Source organism: Schistocerca serialis, chromosome 5 (assembly GCF_023864345.2).
Source record: "Schistocerca serialis cubense isolate TAMUIC-IGC-003099 chromosome 5, iqSchSeri2.2, whole genome shotgun sequence".
NCBI lineage: Eukaryota > Metazoa > Arthropoda > Insecta > Orthoptera > Acrididae > Schistocerca > Schistocerca serialis.
The window spans coordinates 145,539,496-145,555,733 of record NC_064642.1 but is presented as its reverse complement, the minus strand read 5'-3'; the positions used below and the strand labels follow the sequence as shown (position 1 = coordinate 145,555,733).

Below are 16,238 nucleotides of genomic sequence, written 5' to 3'. Positions count from 1 at the left end.
ATAACCAACGACGCATAAATAATAATTGTACTTACCATGAACTGGTAGGCATGATCATTTCGATGCTGACCAATCTCTCCTCCAGCAGAGAAGCACTAAAACATAACAAATAAAACATCTTTCATAAATGTCACTACGAATTACAAATTTACCGCCCATTAGCATCCCCACCACCATCACGTGACGTACAGCGCCCTACCTGTAGGCACAAATCGAAATCAGGGCATTCTGCACACTTTATTCTTAGTCCCGTGATATCTTCCTGGCAATATGTACAGTTATATTTTGCAAATAAATCTGAAAGACAAAATATAAAAGCGTTAGTAAAAGAATTCGAAGAGATTGTGTAGGTAACAGCATAAAATACGCCTACCCATTCACAACACCAAACACTTACCCGCCATGTTAGTTCTCTTATGACGTCAGCTACCAAACATCATCAAACCAAAACATGCTGGAAATCATTAAACCAGCCTTCCCAAATTTCATAAATATTAGTGCAAAACACTTTTAGCAGTTACCAGTAAAATTATACAAACAGCAATCTGATCATAGCCATTAGGAAACATAACTCTCTCAGACTACTCAACAACTTCCCAGTAGTCACCACATATCCGCCATTATGCCAATACATCTGAATTGAGAAAATAGTAGAGGTATCCAATCTAAACAGCTTCAGCTTTTAAATAAGCAGTATTACAATAAAATACAATTTGCCACTGCCAGTTAATTCTCCATGTAACTTTTTAACTGAAACTGAACATTTAACTGTGGATAGAAGATACATGCACCTCGTTATACGTTTCTAATATCTTTGCTCTTGATAAGCCAAGGGAGCAAAAAAAAGGATAGCCGATCATCTAACCGAAACCGAATAAAGTTACTGAGTGTCCGTTCGGTGTGGGTTGTTGCTCTTAAATAACGGAGATAATGAATTCGGCTAAGGTACATAACTTATGTTTTCAAATATTCGTTGAGTGAAAATTGTGATATACGATTTCATTGGCAAATTTGTTTCCCTCAGAAGGCGGTTCAGCTGCTGCAGCTAAGTTCACGGCAATTATCGACATCACAGCTGACGAGGAAAGCCACAACCGGCGCTCCGTTAGATAATGTGCATCCAGGATACAAAAAGCTGAAGGCGAAACAGGAAAAATTTCAGGTAAGATAGTAGGAAATAGACATAAAGGAGAAGGCTATTTGCCTTAGCGATGCCTTTTGGACGGTAATAACTATGCCATGTGACTTTTGTTGAAAGTGTTACCGTTTTTTAAATCACTGGTGGCTACCCGCAACTCTACAATGATTTGACATACCATATCGGCTACTTTACGTGTTTTCTATTGGCTCGAGCCAAACATCGACGGAGTCTGCAACAAATGTAACATTAAGAAGACTTGCATATTGAGGTGATCCCAACACTGTGCAAAAGGATATGACACTCTGTTTGCCATGTAGCGGTTTTATTGCAAAGTTTACTTGAGTGTCCTATTAAGTGTCAGCCCGAAGGTATAACTTTGCCTTTCCTGTACGCAATTGAGGCTGGCCATTGACATTACCAACTATTGGTTGTTATTCAGTAGAATGCTGTCATCATTCCAGCAAGTAATTACGGTAGGGTTTGTTTTTGTTTTTTTACCCAGTTTACATAGAACACTGCATATAGAATTTCCTTGTTGAGTGAGTGTGACGATATGCAGATACATTGGTGTATTTACCTAACTTGCGGGATCTCATGTCTTTGTTGGCTGATTTTTGGCCTGGTGGAAAAATATGAAACTATTCAAAGGATCAGGTAACCAGGCTCAAATGAAATTTCGGTTCTATAACAAATGCCCTGCAAGACTGGCCCATCATTTTCCATATTTGTCAATAATCCCACACGCTGCGATCAGTCTTATGAGACTGGAGAAGAGCTCGGTCCACTATTCTTCATAAGGAAAGTAAAGTAACAAATGCACAGAATTACTGGCGACTATGCTTAATGTCACTCTGTTGAGTAGATCTTTGGCCATATCATACTCGGTTGTCTCATCTACACTTTTGCTGTATACAGAATGCTCAGTCGTAGGATCATATCCACTTGCTCTTCATGTCCACCTATTGTTCTGAAAGCTACATTCTCCTAATCAGTTGAAATGCCTTTTTCAGAGAACATAAGTCTACAAACTTATCTATTTCCTTTACCACTCAGGTGAAGGATAAAGTAAAGATATTGTCTGCTGCAGTGGATTCAGAAAACTTGTGTGGAAATGAAGTATTAGTATGAGGAAGATTGCTGATGATGTACTGGAAGACTTACGTATTCTCAAATTGCTCATTTCTATGCTAAAGACATGCAGCGTGAATGTGAATTCTGACAAAATTTCAGAGGTTTTTCAACCATATTTTCTGAAAATTTTGGTATAAGCGAACTGGGGTCGACAGAAGCATCCGATCCAACGCGTCGGCTTTGACCCGTGACGTAAGGGTGTCGTGTGTGACGTCATGACGGCGCGGAGTTTGGTTTGAGTGTGGCTGTCTCCAGTTCCGTTTTATCTTATTTTATTTACTTTTCTGATCTGTTCGTTCTATCTCGTAAGATTTTTTTAAATTTAAAAACACTTATTACTTATTTTAATTATCTGTTTCCTCGAGTTTCTGTTTTAGTTTATTATATTTATCTTTGATCTTTTCGTTCTATCCCGTGAGATTTTTTTTTTTAAGACAAAAAACACTAATCAGCTACTGAAGCATCTTTATCTTCTATGGGTTGCAGGGGTTACGACCCCTGGGGAGGTGGGTCGGTATTCATGCATGGCCGTCTTCACTTACACATTGTAGGTACGCAAGGCGTCTAAATTTGTTTATATTTAGTTTGCCCCCCACCCAAAACACCCCATTTCCCGCGCTTGTCCCGTTAGTGTCATTAGGCTTCTTGTGGAAAGTGTGTGTGTTTGTTTTTGTTTCCGCCATATTTGTGACGTCATGGGTCAAAGCAGACGGGTGGGATCGGACGCTTCCGTATTTCCGCGAACTGTGATACCCATTGATTGACATCACAGAGCAGTTGTATTTAGTTTAATTCTGTACCCCATTTTGTTTGTATCTCTCTTGCACTGAAAATGTGTGAAAGGCAATACAAATGTGGATCCATCCCCTCACAGTACATGCTGCTGACAACAGTAAAGGCACCTTACTGTTTTGAGCTTTCTGCTCTGTCTTGACTTTGGTTTTAGTGTCACAGAATGCGATGGAAGAATGGCACAACAATGCAAATCTCTGTCGTTGCATTACTCTGTATAATACATTTTTGTAATTACAGTCAGTCTACCTTCCCCCCCTCCCCCCCAAATTCCTTTCCTTATGATCATCGTAGACCGCAGGCCTCTTATGCTAAAATAAATCCTAAGGGGGGGGGGGGCAGGCAGGAACAGTGCACCATGAAGGAATTACCCGAACAGTACAGACATTGGTAAGCCTTAGAAGGCCCACCTGCAGCTCCGGGAGTTCGAATAGGCCTGAGGTATTCCTGCCTGTCGTAAGAGACGACTAAAAGGAGTCTCAAATGTTTCGGCCCTTATGTGATGGTCCCCTGTCGGGTTTGACCTCCATATCTCAAAATTATTCCAAAGAGCGAGCCAATTGGGGAAGGGCGCCGTACTACACAGGCGATGACCATGGACTCCTTGTCACCTGATATCCAGCATGGTAGCCAGTCCGTTGTGGTGGGGCCGCCGTGTACCCTGTTGGTTGCAGCCCCCTGACAACACAGGGATCGCTGTGCTGATGCATGCACCATTAACTCCCCACACATGCCATGGAGTAGATGCCCATCTCCCTGAGGCATCGGGACTCCCGGCAATGACCATCCTGTCAGGCGGCTCTTGCTGAGGCTAGGTGGCACCCGTTGGGAGGCCCCCTGGTCGGAGTGGGTGGCATCAGGGTGGATGACATGTCACGAAGTGTAGTACGTCATCTCTTGCTGGTGGTCCAGCGCCAGCAGTCCTAAGCGAGCAAAGTCTAACTTCAATGCTAAGAAATATTACCCCAAATCGTTCCCCTCCCTGGCCACACCATGCCAGGATGGCAGTGAAGCTTATTCACCCCGGCACCTCGTATGTACAAGAGTTGATGGAATCTTTCATGTCCATGAAGCCTCAGTCTTTTGTGGAGCATTTGGAGGACAAGTTTGGGGAGGTGGAGGGCTTCTCCAAAATGTGCTCTGGGTCGGTCTTGATAAAAACAGCATCCTCTGCCAAGTCCCGGGCATTACTCGCTTGTGACAAGTTGGGGGATGTTTCTGTTACCATCACACCCCATAAGAGCTTAAATATGGTCTCAGGGTATTATATTCCACAGGGACCTTCTTTTGCAGTCTGATGATGAGCTGCACACAAGTTTAGAGCAGCGTGGTGTTCATTTCGTCCAGCGAGTCCATCGGGGTCCGAAGGATAATCAGGTTGCCACCAGTGCCTTCATCTTGGCCTTAGAGGGTGACACATTGCCAAAAAAGGTCAAGGTGATTGTCTACTGCTGTGATGTCAAGCCATATATCCCTCCCCCAATGCGGTGCTTTAAGTGCTGGAAATTCGGCCATATGTCTTCCCACTGTACTTGCAGCGTCACATATCGAGATTGTGGATGTCCATCACATCCCAGTACTCCGTGTGCCCTGCCTCTCATCTGTGTCAACTGTGGAGAGCATCATTCAACTTGCTCCCCAGACTGCAGGATTTTAAAGAAAGAGAAGAAAATCGTGGAAATTAAGACCCTGGACCAACTGACCTACACCAAGGCTAAGAGAAAATTTGAGCGCCTATGTCCTGTGGCTATGACCTCCTAATATGCCGCCACTACAAGAACAGTTGTCACCCCGTCAGTTCCTCGCTTTACTGTCGCCTCACAGAATCAGAAGTCTCTAGCTGCCCCCTTGGTGGGGCGGGGGGCAGCTAGAGCTACTTCAGAAGCAACAACACCCCCCACCCCCAACCATGGGGGGTATCAGTCCCCACTTCTGAGCCGGAGAAGTGCAAGTCTTCTTCAGCTCCTCTCACTTGGAAGGGGTCCCTTGGGTCACTCCATTCCCAGGTTTCTGCGTGTGGGAAAGATGACACCCACCAGTGGCTGAAGAGCCCAAAAGAAGTTGGTCGTAGAGCTTCATGTTCATCCTGAGTCAGACTGAATCAGTGAAGTCCTCCCAACCAGGGAAACCCAAGGAACAGTGAGAGAAATCCAAAAAGAAGTTCCCCAAGACCAAGGGAATTGCGGTGGCACACGCACCACCGCTACCTACAGGCTGTGTGTCTGCATATGAGATGGATATTCTGGTGTCCACTGAGGACCTACATCTCTTCGGACCCTCCGACACAATGGATATAGACTGCTCAGGCAAAAATTCGGTGGCAGCAGGTGACCCTGAGGTGTAAACTACCTCATTGAATGTTCCATGCCTTCTCAGTCTCACAATGACATCGTCTTTGCAGCAGTTTCTTCCACCACCTGGCTGAGCTACGGCAACTGTTAAGCCTCACACCTTCTTTCTGCATTGCCCTCCAGGAAACCTGGTTCCCAGCAATGCGGACCCCTGCCCTCCGCGGCTATAAAGGATACTACAGGAACCATAGCAACTATAATCGAGTGTCAGGTGGAGTTTGTGTTTATGCCCTAAACTCAGTCTGTAGAAACTGTGCCCCTTCAAACTCCCTTGACGCTGTGGCTGTCAGAATAAGGATGACACAGGAAATAACTGCCTGCAATGTATATCTTCCTCCAGATGGTGCAGTGTCCCAGAATGCATTAACTGCACTGTCTGATCAACTCTCTAAACCTTTCCTACTTTTGGGAGATTTTAACGCTATAAACCCTAGTGGGATGGTACTGTGCTTAGTAGAGATGGGTACTTTGTGAAGGAACGGGCGCAAAGGAACGGTTCAACAAGATGAACAGAAGGACCGGGGGGGGGGGGGGGGGGTAAGTGGATTGTGGGTCATTTTGGCTCAGTACGAAAAGCGGTGCCTCTCCATTTGAAAAGACATAGATTGTCATAAAATCGTATTTACTTATTATCTCATTAGTGCTGCATTAACTTTAATAATGCAACATAAAAACCTAATTTTTCACTAAGCGTGTGATGCAAGTATGATGAGAAAACCACTTTTTATTTTATGCTTCCGTGAAGTCTACTTCGCCTTCGAACACAGAGACAACGTGAAGTATATATAGGGTGTAAACGATTATTGTTTTCAACGTAGCATAGCTATGTAGTGGAAGTCGAAACGAAGAATTTTATACAAGGCACTTGTGGTCTATTAAGTTAGGAAACAGCCACCAACAAGTTTACAAGACTACATGTGCTATAGCCCATGCGCGTCGCGTGAGTTTGTCGTGTTCTATTCTCCAGTTCTCTACACATTATCATCGATTGTTTTGCAATTGTTGCTTGCATTAGCTTGTTATTTCTTCACTGTCTATTACATGTTTGTCTGTTTGTTGTATGTGCTCGTAACAGGCAACACATCGTCCGTATTTGGCGAACAGTCTGTACTCGGGGCCGGTTTTCCTTGCGCCACCGTATATTATTTCCCTGCGATCAGCCACACAACGCTACAATTGGCTAAACGAGAGGTTCTGCAGAATCACAGAAATCACTTCTAAAAGTGTGTAAGAATTCTGTAATGAATAAAAACTCTATACTCCAGAGGGAGGCAAGTGCCCCCTCTTGGTGCCCTCCATCCTTCAGTCACCTGCACTACTAGTTTTCAGTTTTTCATAAGAACCATATAGTAAGCCCAAATGAATGGTGAACAAGTAAAAATGAACGGTTCCCAAAAAGAACGATCAGCAGTGAACTAGTTCCCAAGGATGAAAGTGTTTGCCCATCTCTTAGTGCTTAGGCAGAGATGTTGAAACTTTACTGTCTCAGTTCGACCTCTGAGTCTTAAACACTGAGGCACCCACACATTTCAGTGTGGCTCGTGATAGTTACTCGGCCATTGATTTATCAATTTTCAGCCCAGGACTTCTCCCATGTGTCCACTGGAGAGCACATGATGACCTGTGTGGTTGTGACCACTTCTCCATCTTCCTGTCACTGCCCCAGCAGCAGGCCCACGGATGCCTACCCAGATGGGCTTTAAACAAGGTGGACCGGGAAACCTTTACCTCTGCTGTCACTGCTGAATCTCCCCCCACATGGTCACATCAGTGTAATGGTTGAGCAGGTGAGTGCAGCAATTGTTTCTTTAGGGTGCCCCCAGCGGTTCCTTGGTGGTCATCGAAAGTCAATGAAGCAATTAAGGAGAGTCGGCGAGTGGTATAAGCGGCACCCTTCCCTGGACCACCTCATAGCCTTTAAATGTCTCCGTGCCCACTTTTGCCAACTTATCAGATGACTGAAGCAGGAGTGTTGGGAGATAAATGTCTCAACCATTGAGTGTCATACATCACCTTCCCAAGTCTGGGCAAAGATCATACATGTTTTCGGTTACCAGACCCCAACAGGTGTTCCCGGTGTTAACATAAATGGCATTTTATCTGCCGACACACTCGCGATTTCCAAGCAGTGTGCCGAGCAGTGTGCCGTGCGTCAGAAAATTACCCCCAGCCTTTCGCTTTCTCAAACGGTGGCTGGAAGGGGAATTCCTTTCGTTCACTACACGCCACAGTGAATCCTATAATGCCCCATTTACAGAGTGGGAGCTCCTCAGTGCTCTTGCACATTGCCCTGACACAGCTCCTCGGCCAGATCGGATCCACAGTCACATGATTAAACATCTCTCATCTGACTACAAGCGACACCTCCTCATCATCTTCAACCGGATCTGGTGCAATGGCGTCTCTCCATCACAGTGGCAGGAGAGCACCATTATTCCAGTGCTCAAACCCAGTATAAAAACCTCCTTGATGTGGGTAGCTATCGGCCCATCAGCCTCACCAACATTGTTTGTAAGCTGCTGGAATGTATGGTGTGTCGGCAGTTAGGTTGGCTCCTGGAGTCATGAGGCCTACTGGCTCCATGTCAGGGCGGCTTCCACCAGGGTCACTCTACCACTGATCATGTTGTGTCCCTAGAGTCTGCCATCCAAATAGCCTTTTCCAGATGCCAACACCTGGTTGCCATCTTTTTTGATTTACAAAAAGTGTATGACATAACTTGGTGACATCATACCCTTGCCACATGATACGAGTGGGGTCTCGGAAGCCCGCTCCCGATTTTGATCCAAAATTTCCTGCCGCTCTGTATTTTCCACTCACTGTAGTGGAGACATATTGATTCTTAGGACTGGTTTTTGATGCCCGATTGGCTTGGCTTCCTCACATACGTCAGCTTAAACGGAAGTGCTGGCAGCACGTCAATGCACTCTGCTGCCTGAGCAACACCAACTGAGGTGCAGAACACTCTATGTTGCTGCAACTCTGCAGGGTCCTGTTCAGTCCCGCCTTTACTATGGGAGTCTGGTATATGGTTCGGCGGCACCCTCAGCATTGCATTTATTCGACTCGGTGCACCACGGTGGCGTTCGCCTAGTGGCAGGAGAGCTTAGGACAAGTCCCTCCATTGCAGGTTAGGCATGTACAACTGCTGAACTGCTGGCCAGTTATGTTGCACAGGTTCGTAGTTCTCCTGCGCATCTGAATCACCGTCTCCTTTTTCCACCCATTGCAGTTTATCTCGTGCATCGGCGGCCCAGGCCAGGGCTTCCAATTGCAGTTTGCGTCCGATCCCTACTTCCCGAACTGGAGTCCTTGCCTTTATCACCTATACTTGTGGTCCATTCATGTACACCTCCATGCTGTACACCAAGGCTCTGCATTGGCCATGCTTGGGTGACACACAGCTACCACCTGCGCTGTGATGACCCACCTCAGTGCCGGTGCGGCGCCGGGCTGACAGTGGCCCATATCTTAGTGAGCTGTCCTTCTTTGGCTGCCCTGCGACGAACTCTTCAGTTGCCGGACTCATGCCATTAATTTTAGCTGACAACGCCTCATCGGCTAATTTAGTTTTACGTTTTATACGTGATGGTGGGTTTTATCATTTTATATAAGTTGTAGAGCATGTCCTTTGTCCCTTCGTGTTCTCCACCCTAATGCTTTTAGGGTGGATGTTTTAATGTGTCGCAGAGTGGCTGGCTTTTCCTTTTTATTCTCGTGGCTAGCCAGCCAGCCAGCCAGCCAGTCAGTCATACGCTCTCTTGTTTTTACCTTTTCTGCAGTTTCTTGCTTCTCTCTGTGGTTTTCTTTTCCTATTTTGTCTATGGTAGTGTTGGTTGTCGTCCTGTTATTCTTCTGGTTGTTCTATTCTCCTATTATTGTGCTATATGTCTCCTTTCTTTTTGTCTTTCCGTTGTGTAATTATTTTACCGGGAACAACGGACCGATGACCTCGCAGTTTGGTCCCTTCCCCTCCCTCTTTTAAACAAACCAACCAACCACCCTTGGGAGGATTTTAACTATGAGCCAATCGCAAATTCCATCTCACAAGTCCAGTCACAATACCTCCTTTTAGCATTTGAATATCCATCTTTAGCAAGTGGTTTCCCATCTGTATCCACATAGTGAGGCAAATCAAGCTTCAAAAGGCATATCAGCCAGATTAATTCTCAGAAGAGAAAATGGGATGTTGTGGGGTCAAGTGACTGCCATCAACACACAGAAAGTCTTCAGGACTTGGTGGATCGCACTGAAACCTTGTTCTAAAACAATATTGAAGTGTCTGTACCCCACAGTCCTCATATCAGTTGTCCTGCCCCATTGTCTATATGTTTCCCTGCTGCTCCACACCTGGACGGTAGCCATCTACCCACGTTCCAGACACTAGTGATGATGGCAGCTGGCATTGTCCTAGATTCCCCTCCTCCAGTTACCTTGTGGGTGAAATAACATGTATTGGCCTTCACCAAAGTATCACCACCTGGTAGAGCAAGTTCCCAAAAAATTGTTAACTTCAATTGTTATCTAACTGCACGATTGCAATACTGAAAAAGATTACCCAAAGCAAAATTAAAATCTGAAGAAGGTAATGAAGTTTGTTCATTTTATGTCGCCTTGTCTCTGTAGAGCTGTACCATAGTAGCAAGGAGAGGATGTTGTTTGGTGGCTGGTATCATCCTTCTAAAACACAAATTGCACACATTAACTGGGTTTTTTATCCATAAGAATGGATAGTTATTCAACTCAAGAAATTAGTCATGGTACAAGTTCTTCTGAATATTCCATGTTAGCCTCACTGCTGGTGAAGTACAAAGTCTGCTGTGTTCACAATTGTGGTTGCTATGTGCTGCCTGTCTCTGAATTAGTGGTGGAGCTAAATGGTACTGCGATTCCCGCTGGGCTGCAACTGATGACACTGGTACTTGCTTGGCACAACATACTCGCTCTCCGGTCCACAGCAACAATCTAAATAGTGGCGGCAGAGTTGGCATTATCAGGGCGTTTCTTGGGAGTCTTTTGTTGGCCTCTGTCGTTTCACAACCTCTTTGCCACGTGGTCTGCTGGTGCCAGCTTATACCAGCATGTCGTCGTCCCCCCCCCCCCCCTCCTCCCTCCCCTCCCTGCTGCCTCTGGATCGTGGGGTCTCAGGTTCGATTCACATCCAGCAGGTTGTGTGTGTGTGTGTGTGTGTGTGTGTGTGTGTGTGTGTGTGTGTGTGTGTGTGTGTGTGTGTGTGTGCGCGCGCGCGCTTGTAGCGGTAGACTCTTTTAGCAAGTTCCCATTTGGGGTGCCTATGAACAGCACATCATGTAGCACCATTCAAGCGTTGTCCTCCATATTTTGCATCGAAGGTTTGCCAGAAGTAACTGTGTCTGACAATGGACCATAGTTCAATTCACATGACTGATCAGTTTTGGGAACGCAATGACATTTGTCATGTAACAAGTGCTCTGTTTCACTCGCAGTCCAACAGAGAAGCATAATGCTTCGTACGCACTTTCAAGCAACAGATGGGCAAGCTTTGCACCACCCACACTTAGGAACTAGCGCTGCAACTCTTTCTCGTCTCCTATCACTCCCATCCACGAGACGGACCTTCACCAGTGGGACCACACGGACTTCCCAGCCACCCGCTGGTGCCACCAGGGCACACTGGAGGAGCGGATGGACGATGTGGACTTGGCCCTGCCATCCCCACTCACTGACCGCATGGACCTGGACCTGTCATCGCCATCATAGTCCCAGTACATAGCCTCAGGCCTGGACGTTTACCCTGGCACAGCAGTTTCCCGGACGATGTTTCTGTTGCCTCGGAAGCTAGATGGCGGGATACGGTTGCGAGTACACCATCCTTCAGTCGTGACTCCTGACCCATCTCTAAGTCCAGCATCCTGTCTGCATCCCCATTGTCATTTGCAGCCTCACTACATGACAATGGTGTGGCATTTTGGAAGGGAAAACTGATAAGTCATGTGAATTGAACTATGGTCCATTGTCAGACACAGTTACTTCTGGCAAACCTTCGATGCAAAATATGGAGGACAACGCTTAAATGGTGCTACATGATGTGCTGTTCTTAGGCACCCCAAATGGGAACTTGCTAAAAGAGTCTACCGCTACAAGCCAATGAGTGCAAAGTCAGTGTACACTCATTGCTATGGCGATTAAGTCTTGGGCCAAGCTGTGAATGTCCGTTGCAGAGCAGATTGTTCTCAGCACATGCGCGACAGTGTGACATCGTCTGTTCAGAGTGGGCGTCCATGCCCTGCCAAGTAAAATGTCGTTGTGATAACTGTTAATGCGTCCAATTCCCCAATGTTCCTGGTGGAGCAGTCAGAACACATCCTTTAGCAACATTTTTGGAATAAGCACATGGGATTGTCATTTTGAACTAGAATCGCACCCTGTTGAACTGAAAGGCAATGAAGATGTGCAAAATATCGGCGCTCAGTTGAGCTCTGTATACTATTCAATGAATGAGGCCAAGGCATGTGATATAATGCAACAAAATCTTGAGATCTGGGTCTGCTTCCATGACCTGTGCTATTTTTCTGTAATGCAAGGGAATAGTTTCCAGTAATTCAGAGTACTGCCCATTGATTGGCAACAAGATGTGGCAGATGCCTCAAAATCAGGGTCTGGGCCAATCAAAAGATGAGATAGGGCGTCTGCAATGCCATGCTTTGCTGTAGGTCTGTACACAATTTCATAGTGATACTATGAAAGCAACAAAGTCCAGCATTGCAAATTTTCAACTGTGCGTGCAGGAACCAGCTTTGACAAATGAAACAAGGACTACAAAGGCTTGGGATCTGTCGCTAAATAGAACTTGCAACCATTCATAGTGATGGAATGTTGCCACACGATACACAGTAGCGAGAGCCTGTTTTTCTCTTTGAGAATAATTGCACTGAGTTTAACAACTTTGAGGCAAAAGCAACAGGTCTGTCATGTGTACCAATTCTGTGTGAAAGCACGACGACGATTCCATAGGCATTGACTCGCAAAACTACTGGCTTGGCAGGGTCAAAATGCACTGAACACCTGTCACAAAGCAAAGCGTGTTTGAATTTCTGAAATGCATCATGACAGTCTTTAGTCCACACAAAAGGCGCATTTTTGCGACAGAAGCAATGCAATGGAGGCGTGATCTGGGTGGCATTTGGTATGAACCAAATGTAGTGCGTCATCTTGCCTAGTACTGACTGCAGTTCAGACACATTGCGAGGAACAGGCAGGTCACAGATTGCAAGCAAATGAGATTGGAGGAGGTGCGCACCCTGACTGTTTATCACATGACCTAAGTTTGAAAAAAGTCAACTTTTCGAGATGACAGTTGAGCCCTGCTTCCGACAACACTTGAAAAAGAGTGTGCAAATTGGCAACGTGTTCTGCTGGTGTACGACCTGAGACTACAATATTGTCAAGATAGTTTGAACAAATGGCACTTTTGCAGACAGCTGTACCAAGTAACATTGAAAAATGGCAGGTGTGGAAGCACTGCTGAAGGGCAAATGGAAGCACTGCTGAAGGACAAACACAAATACTTGAACAGTCCCAAGTGTGTATTTACAACAAATACTTTCTGTGATTCTTCATCCAGTGGAATTTGCAAATCTGTCTTAGAAAAGTAACATCCTCCACCAAGCCTGACCATGAGTGGCATGTGAGGCACACAGTGTAGCACAGTTCCCTTGCGTACTGTTAAATTACAATTAATGCAAAGTGTTAAATATTAGTGGGAAGAACTATGTTTAGAAGTGGTGGACAAGAAACTGTGTTCAGTGATAACACTCACCCAGCTGTGGTCTGCCTCGTGAGAACCACTAAAAGAAAGAAAGTAATTTAATAAAAACTTAAAATTATACGCTCCCTTATATTCTCGCCCTGCAAGAGAGCACACCAGAGCCCAGTAGTGCTGATTCACAGTGTTTGATATGCCACATTTTTTACTTGCTGCATTTGTGTAAAAAAACTGATTAAGCCTATATTTTAGATGAAAGACAGACAAATGTGAGAGTTTTCAAATTTTGTGTAAAACCTAGTTGTCTTCATTTTTCTGCATTGGCTAGTTGGTTGCTTTTATCTTACCCTTCATATTGATACTTTTGTATTGTAACGCAATACGATGTAAATGAATGAGAGAGGAAGATTGGTTGTGACATTTAGCTAAGGTAAAATAGTATCAGTTTTGAAACTGTAAAAATATTAATTAATTTATTTATTTTAAGTGTGCGATCGTGTTGAATAAAGCCTGCTATAAAATAACAATTCAGTAAAGACAACATTGGAAAAAGAATGCAGCATCTGCATATAAAGTTCCAAGAATGTTGCTGTTGCTCTTACATGTTCCATTTGATGGGGTCATCAGAAGAAAATGTTTACTCTCAATTATTTAACAATGATTAGTCTGATCACATTATCTGTTGCATGTTCAAATGCTCAAAAAACTGATAACACTTAATTCCACATGTGTCATTAGAAAGAACAGTCTCCAAAACAAATTTATATATGATTATTTTATGTATGTCTTGTCTTTGAATCTAACCAAGCATATAATGTGCAACAATTTAAGGAACAGACTCATGTGGGTTGGCTCTTCCTTCTGCTGACCCCGTCATTTGTAGCTGAAATGAAAATGGGATGAGTGATACTTGCAATGATTCTCACAGTTTAAATTTTAGTACTAACAGAAATTCAGTGTTCCAAATGCACGTGTAGACACACAGGAGGCTGACTAGTGAAAGGAGAACAGTTTGTTCTCAAAAAGAACAAGTGTTATTAAACATTAACAAAATTTACATGCACTCTTTGTGATCAAATTATCTAGACACCAGATTCTGTGGAGCTGTAGATAATGTATATAAGCCAGACTTTGTGTTCATTAGAATGCTGTTATTGTGAATAGTAACACAGGTGCCAGCAACAAACAACTGGGATTGCAGATCATTAAGTCCTACTGCAAGAAACCACTTAGGGTTAAGATGCCATCAAAGTATTTCCATGACTGCAAACATCTCTGGTATGTGCTTAGCAGACTTTAGAGGTATGCATAGTCGAATGTCTGCAGATCCCCTGAATTACCATTAATTACAAAGAATGATATATGGTCACTTTTCTAGAGCCATATATTTTGAGTAAAGCTTAAATTCCTGTTACTGCCATTTATGTTCTGGATTTAGTTGTTGTTGCCTGTGTGTGGAATGGAGGATTTGTTTCAACTGCAAAAGTATGCTGCAGTCTGATACATCATGTTCTAGCTCATTACCGTGGTCCAGATGTGAGAATCAGAACCAGTAGTGACAGTACAAAAAGCAATGCTCATCTTATGGTATGGAAAGACTTGGTAAAATGTGTGGTTTGACCTGCCCTAGGTATCTGAGCTGTTGGAATTTTCAACATGACTTGCAGTTGTGTGATATGAATACCGAGGCTTATGCAAGCCCACAGTGTGATCCCTACAACACACTATAAAGTGCACATTCTGCTTTTTAACATGCTAAGCATTTTGGGTTTTGATTTATTTCCTAACAATTTGAAATTTTATGTAATATGGTGGCTAAGCAGGGATGGCTAGAGGACAAATGTAAGGATGTAGAGGCATATCTCACTAGGGGTAAGATATATACTGCCTACAGGAAAATCAAAGAGACCTTTGGAGAAAAGAGAACCAATTGCATGCATATAAAGAGCTCAGATGGAAACCTAGTTCTAAGCAAAGAAGGGAAAGCAGAAAGGTGGAAGGAGTATATAGAGGGTCTATACAAGGGCGATGTACTTGAGGACAATATTATGGAAATGGAAGAGGATGTAGATGAAGATGAAATGGGAGATATGATACTGCGTGAAGAGTTTGACAGAGCACTGAAAGACCTGAGTCGAAACAAGGCCCCCGGAGTAGACAACATTCCAATTAGAACTACTGACAGCCTTGGAAGAGCCAGTCCTGACAAAACTCTACCATCTGGTGAGCAAGATGTATGAGACAGGCGAAATACCCTCAGACTTCAAGAAGAATATAATAATTCCAATCCCAAAGAAAGCAAGTGTTGACAGATGTGAAAATTACTGAAATATCATTTTAATAAGTCACAGCTGCAAAATACTAACGCGAGTTCTTTACAGATGAATGGAAAAACTGGTAGAAGCCGACCTCGGGGAAGATCAGTTTGGATTCCGTAGAAATTTTGGAACATGTTAGGCAATACTGACCCTACAACTTATCTTAGAAGATAGATTAAGGAAAGGCAAACCTACGTTTCTAGCATTTATAGACTTAGAGAAAGCTTTTGACAATGTTGACTGGAATACCCTCTTTCGAATTCTGAAGGTGGAAGAGGTGAAATACAGGGAGCGAAAAGCTATTTACAATTTGTACAGTAAGCAGATGGCAGTTATAAGAGTCGAGGGGCACGAAGGGGAAGCAGTGGTTGGGAAGGGAGTGAGACAGGGTTGTAGCCTATCCCCGATGTTATTCAATCTGTATATTGAGCAAGCAGTAAAGGAAACAAAAGAAAAATTCAGAGTAGGTATTAAAATCCATGGAGAAGAAATAAAAACTTTGAGGTTCGCCGATGACATTGTAATTCTGTCAGAGACAGCAAAGGACTTGGAAGAGCAGTTGAACGGAATGGACAGTGTCTTGAAAGGAGGATATAAGATGAACATCAACAAAAGCAAAATGAGGATAATGGAATGTAGTCGAATTGAGCCGGGTGATGCTGAGGGAATTAGATAAGGAAATGAGACACACAAAGTAGTAGATGAGTTTTGCTATTTGGGGAGCAAAATAACTGATGATGGTCGAAGTAGAGAGGATATAA

General features: G+C 44.1%; 2 protein-coding genes across 3 annotated transcripts in view; one reads left to right on the top strand and one right to left on the bottom strand.

The window, feature by feature from the left end:
* LOC126480980 (transcriptional adapter 2B-like) overlaps positions 1-787 on the bottom strand; it is a 108,741-nt gene extending 107,954 nt beyond the window's left edge. For both annotated transcript variants that reach the window (XR_007587493.1, XM_050104417.1), the window contains exons 1-3: positions 398-787; positions 200-297; positions 36-95 (exon numbers count right to left, since the gene is read on the bottom strand). Coding sequence is in view for 1 of the 2 variants with exons in the window: in XM_050104417.1 (XP_049960374.1) it covers positions 36-95; positions 200-297; positions 398-404 (165 nt within the window). In the remaining variant the exon portion in view is untranslated. The remainder of the gene's footprint in view (positions 1-35; positions 96-199; positions 298-397) is intronic.
* Positions 788-793: 6 nt separating this feature from the next.
* The window catches only part of LOC126481811 (uncharacterized), a 49,468-nt gene continuing 34,023 nt past the window's right edge, over positions 794-16,238 (top strand). The window contains exons 1-2 of the mRNA XM_050105767.1: positions 794-945; positions 1,025-1,162. Coding sequence (XP_049961724.1) covers positions 931-945; positions 1,025-1,162 — 153 coding nt within the window. The 5' untranslated portion in view covers positions 794-930. The remainder of the gene's footprint in view (positions 946-1,024; positions 1,163-16,238) is intronic.